General features: G+C 28.7%; 1 protein-coding gene across 2 annotated transcripts; it reads right to left on the reverse strand.

Annotated features, from left to right (window-relative positions):
• Positions 1-3,061: 3,061 nt before the first annotated feature.
• LOC115878334 lies at positions 3,062-5,117 on the reverse strand. Of its 2 annotated transcripts, none has more exons than XM_030894805.1 (5): positions 4,818-5,117; positions 4,653-4,749; positions 4,265-4,321; positions 4,105-4,173; positions 3,062-3,409 (listed from the first exon to the last, which is right to left on the reverse strand). In XM_030894805.1, exons 2-5 carry the CDS (start codon positions 4,714-4,716, stop codon positions 3,105-3,107), a joined length of 495 nt encoding a protein of 164 aa, XP_030750665.1. In that variant the 5' UTR covers positions 4,717-4,749; positions 4,818-5,117; the 3' UTR covers positions 3,062-3,104. The 2 variants fall into 2 exon arrangements, 1 of the variants encoding a protein (XP_030750665.1); XR_004049495.1 differs by having other exon boundaries at positions 3,401-3,414; positions 4,818-5,110.
• Positions 5,118-5,625: the final 508 nt, after the last annotated feature.

The raw sequence follows: 5,625 nt of genomic DNA on the forward strand, positions 1-5,625 counted from the left end.
CTTCATTTGAAAATGTAGACAGAACATAAAAACAATTTGACTGAAATAAAATAACATTTTATTTGTTATTATAAATATGCAAAAATTATACACATAATCCTAGCAATGTGATATTAGGTACAAAATCTAATACAATTACTTAAATGTAAATGATCCTAAAATGTATTAATACAAATGAAAAATTAAAAAAAAGAATAGATAAATATCTATGATCTACTAAACTTATCGGTAATGGTGTGGATCCGGTGGCTGACCTTGAAACGAGTTTTTGCTGCATATAGTCACAGACACTACGCATGCGCACATCTTCGATGTTGCCAGATTGTGAGTTATTTTGGAATTATTTTCAGTAGAAAACAAATATGTGCTTTTCAGTGTTTTTTTGTCAATATATACCGTATGATCGAAAAAACGGCGTCCAGTTGGCTGGGAAATGACGATTGAGGACATTTACCATATAAAATGACAGCGGTCTTCATTTCATAGTCATCGCTGACGCTATTTTTTTTTCAATCATAATACGCGGTATATTATTTATAATTATGATTTTAATATTTCGCACAACACGTGGACGCTTATTATGTATTTTCATAGTCAATAAAATTATATAGAAATAAAACTCTAGATTCCTATCTAGATTATTATGCTACCTTTAAAAAGTGCTTTATTAAAAATTCGGGAAATTAAAAGGGATGTGTCCAAGTTTTTTCTTTTTTTTTTAATTTTTAAATGCTGTAGCTCCATGTCATGTTCATAATAGTTTTTTTAACATTCCATCAAAACTACACGGAGGCCTTAAAAGGCCTTTTAACCTCCGTAATTAAAATTGTAGAATCAGCTTCAGCAAACATTAACAGTTACCTTGTTTAATTCTGCTTATACATATATTGCATTAATTTTTCTGCTACATTAAGATTTCTCTATTCTTACACCTAATTTATGTGATTTTCTTAGCATATATATTTATAAACTATATTTTTCCTAATGGAAGGATGAATAGGATATGCAAAATTAAGATATTTTAACATTATTTAAACAACTTAAATTCCAGACCAAGCATAATATAGTATTAAGATGAAGACATAACAAATATTATAAGAAAGATCTTAATATAAATCACAAACTAAGTCTTAATTTAGTCTTGTATTTCTATTATTATTATATTATTCTTATAAAACTAATAAGATCAAAACTCAACCTTCACCATATTGTCAAGATTTGGCATTATAGGAAACAAGAAATTACAGTAAATTAAGAAAAGAATAACAAAGTATACGATATTAAATACTGTAATGTATTTTACGATACAAGCCATCTCCCTTCTAAAGAGAAAAAGATAAAACATAAAGCTTATTTTAGTCTTATCAACACACTCTTCGATAAAATCCACTAACTTGATATCTATGCTTGATATTTTTAAGAAATTATGATACAAACATTAATTATAATCAAAGTATATTATATTAGTAACATTATATAATAGGTAAAATGTTACCTCTATCTCCGATTGCCGTTTATTGTTCTATAATAAGACCCGTCATGGTAGTACTTCAAAACATCAATACATGCATATAATCAAAAACATTGTTGCCTGTAAATAACTAGAAATTAAATAACTTGAAAGAAATAAAATAATTCTAATAAGTTTAAAACCATTAAGAAAAAATCCGTAAATGACAAATTTTAATTCTAATGTAAACATATAAATAAATGTTATTATTAATACAATTTTATATATTATAATACTTTCATTTCACAATCTTCATTATCCTACTTACCTTAATTTTGGATATCAAGATAAATCTGAAATTATAGAATTTGTATTATTATTGATTAACACGCAAAAAAAATTTTTCAACTGCAAATAATTCGAAAATAAACTGCAATTTGGCAACATCGACGATGTGCGCTTGCGTAGTATCGATGATCAAAAGCAGCAAATATGGGCTTCAAGGTCAGCCACCGGATCCACACCTTTACCAACTTATCTATACATAACACACAGTCCTTATCCATATCTTGCATAGATGCAGTTTTAGTTTTTATTGCCTCAAAAACAAATTTATTTAATCCGGAATATATTTCCCAGTTATTAGTTAACCTATGGAGAGTGCTCTCTTGGAAGGTAAGCAAAGTGGCTTTCTTAAAAATGTATATGCATTTGGACCATAGACAAACTAACAAAAGCAAGACTTTTCAAAGGATTGAGGAAGTCGAATTATTGTTTTTGCGCTGGCCAGTTGAGACAGAAATCATCGCGCAGTCGCACTCGTCAAACCTAACCTAAATAAAACGAAAAACGCTTTTGCCTTGAACCATCCTTGAACGAACTGTTGAATGTTGAATTCCTGATTTTGCGTTTTGTTTGGTTTGGTTTGGTTTGGTTGCCTTGAACCATCCTTGAACGAACTGTTGAATTCCTGATTTTGCGTTTTGTTTGCTTATTACTATTATTTTATTAGCGTACAAAACGAAAACAAATAATTTAATACATTTTACATTTATGAAGAACATAATAATTACTGTGATTATACATATTATTGTGATTACATCGCTAACGTAGACAAAACGAAGGTCCTACAAATTGACTGTAAGTTATAAGAATCTCTATCTTTTTAATCTTTTTATGATTTGAATTTTCGTGCTTTATATTTTATAATAGACTCGAAATGTTAATATTTTTGCAAATTCTTGTGAAAATGTGAAGTTTATGTTTTTGTTTTATATTTGAAAAAGTTGTATATTTTTAAGATGTTTCTTGTTGTTCCTATTATTAATATTATAACATACATAATTATTTTTTTGTACCTTTTGAAGAATGCTTTTATTTCGTTTACCATAACTGTTGTTTTTTTATCATCTTTTTTGTTATTTAATAAGAGGAATACGTTTTCGTTTATTTAACTTTTGTTTTTATATCTGTTATGTCCAGAAATTATTGTTTATTTTACCGATGGAAATAAATTTATTTGATTTTAATAAACGCTTTTTAATTAAACATCCTTGTCTAAAAGGCTACTACAAAATACACAATCCATAAGTAAACCGTCCTCGTCTAAAAGGCCAGTTGACGCAAGCGCGGTAATATACTCTTATCAAACTTGTTACCGTTTTGCAGTACAGCGTTGACGCGTCTTGCTTTTGTTAGTTTGTCTATGATTTGGACTTAAAATATAAATTGTTAATGCAAATTGTTTAAATTCGTTGGTATATCGGTATCCATATGATTTCCTTGAGGAATTTTGTAAGCAAAGTTCAATAAAATTAGCCATTGACGAAGAAGAGTGTTCCTTACAGAAATCTATAAAGTCTTCATTTGTAACATTTGTTTTGTCGGTCTTCGGATGAAATTCCAACTTTCTTTTCAAACTTCTAATTTGTAACCTTAACCCATGTTTTCTTGGACTGTCTGCACTAAGGGATGTAGTTTAGTTTAGTTTATTTATTAGTAATAACATACAAGAAAGTATTTTTACAAGTCAAAAAAAATATATATATAAAATGATAAAAATTGATAAAAATTTAGTTTCTACAGTTTTTTTTTGTTGTTTAAAAAAAATACATAGTGTTGTATTTGAAATAACGAAGTTTTTATGTAAAGTAAATATTTAAAATAGACCAGCAATTTTTGATACCTCTGTATACATTTAAGGATGCAATACATTTTTTTTAGTAAAGTTTATTTCTCTGGCTACAAAGTCAGCACAAGAATTAACTCTTAAAAATTAATGTACAGGGTGTTGACAAACTTTGTTATTATAACATGCATATTTAAATGTCTTTAAATATCTCAAAAACTAAAGCTTTTAAACATATTCAACCCTTATAATAAATACCTTATTTTATGTCCAAGAATCCAAAAATGAAATAAAATACTGGGTGTGTTCCATAAGAAAAAATATAACTTTGGTATGGATCTTAGTTCTGGCACACCCTGTACATTTCAAAATAATATTAAATCAAGTACATTGCCTTTCCACATATACCCATAAAATATTTTGTTTCTATTTAATTAACATTTCTTTACGTTTTCGTATAATCAACCGAGGCGAATGAGGTGCGCCACCCTGTATTTAGCCTTGTGTTTATAAAGTATTTGCTCACCTTCAGATGTAACTGCCTTGGATGTTGATGGAATAGCGATTACATCTGGTGAAGTAGATTCCGAAACAGCTGAAAACATAAAAAAATATTTATTGAAAACTGGAATTCTATACCCTATTGCATTGTGTTTAAAAGGTTAAAAAAATAGTATTTTACTCACCTTCAGATGTAACAGGAACAGCAGGAATAGTAGCTTCAACTTCCATCATGGAATTGTCTACAAAAATATATTTATTTAATTTTTTTGAGCATAACACAAACACAATTTTAAGAGGCAAAATTGAAAGCTAAATGTTATTGTCAAAAGTTTTTGTTTTTCAGTAATATAGTATTTGTCCATAGGTATTTGTCATAAAAACATTGAAAATATTACACAGAACCACCACAAACAGACTGAAACTGGATTTTCTAAGTGCCTATCTATAAACAATTTTTGTTTATTTAAATGTTCGTTTGTGCAAGTGTATAAATCGATTGTGCAGATAAACAAGCAACTGATGATTTGAAAAAAATAACAAGTAAAGGAATAACAATGCTTATGAACCCACCTGACATCAATAAAGTTGGAACAGCAAATTTCTTTAGACGGCTTTGACAAATTTCCGCAAACATGGTAGGTTGAAAGTGTTTTCCACAAACTCTATACTAAAACCAAAAACAGTTAACCTAATTGAACCTTGACCTAAAACCTTTGACATTTGAAAGTTACATACATAGGTTACATCAAATACGTTTTAATTAAAATGTATTTGGGTTACATAAACTACACCCCCATACTACACCCCACACTACACCAAGACTACACCCTCTCCATAAACTACATTAACTACATGTAATGTAGTTTATGTAGTTTTTAAAAATAACATGTAGTTCTCCGAACCCTGATGCCGCCACATGAATTTTTAACAGATTTTTAAGAAACAACCCTGGTTTTAGTTTTTGTTGTTTTATTGGTTACTATAGACAAATGATATATACTTGTATTCATTTAAAACTTCCCAATATGGCGGACTTCAGTATGGGAGGCTTAAAAAACGAAAATCTCTAGACTGGAATCGACTGTAGTTGAAATCGTTCAAATTGATAATCTGTGGTAAATCCAATTGAACTCTGACACTTAGCTGACATTGACGTTAACGGTTCCTTTTTCTAAATATTTTCATTATTTTTTGAGTTTTTATTCACAAATTCTACTGGATTTTGTTCTTTTATTTAACCTGCAGCCTGATCTTTTATTTAGCCTGCAGACCATCACCGATCAAGAACTGATGAATAGGCTGGAAAAAATTCAAAATGTGTAAAACGCTTCTTAAAAACGTATTAGAAAACATTGACTCGTCCACAAATTCGTGAAAATAAATTAGTCCAGATGTTTGTAAAAAGGTCTCTAATTATTTTGAGAAGTTTCCTCGTATCAGTAATTTTCAGGTTTGTAATATGTATATGATAATAAATAGATTAAAACTTATATTTCAGGAAACAGCGCGGGCATTACAGATTGTTGTAAATCAATTTTAAAAT

The sequence above is a fragment of the Sitophilus oryzae genome, unplaced genomic scaffold, assembly GCF_002938485.1.
Source record: "Sitophilus oryzae breed Bouriz unplaced genomic scaffold, Soryzae_2.0 scaffold_1508_pilon_pilon, whole genome shotgun sequence".
Lineage (NCBI taxonomy): Eukaryota > Metazoa > Arthropoda > Insecta > Coleoptera > Curculionidae > Sitophilus > Sitophilus oryzae.

Coding starts and splice junctions, on each gene's coding strand:
- LOC115878334 (XM_030894805.1), bottom strand. CDS start 4,716: ATGTTTGCGGAAATTTGTCAAAGCCGTCTAAAGAAATTTGCTGTTCCA. Junction 4,322..4,652: donor TCCAACTTTATTGATGTCAG/GTGGGTTCATAA, acceptor ATATTTTTGTAG/ACAATTCCATGATGGAAGTT. Junction 3,410..4,104: donor CAAGGCAGTTACATCTGAAG/GTGAGCAAATAC, acceptor CCCTTAGTGCAG/ACAGTCCAAGAAAACATGGG.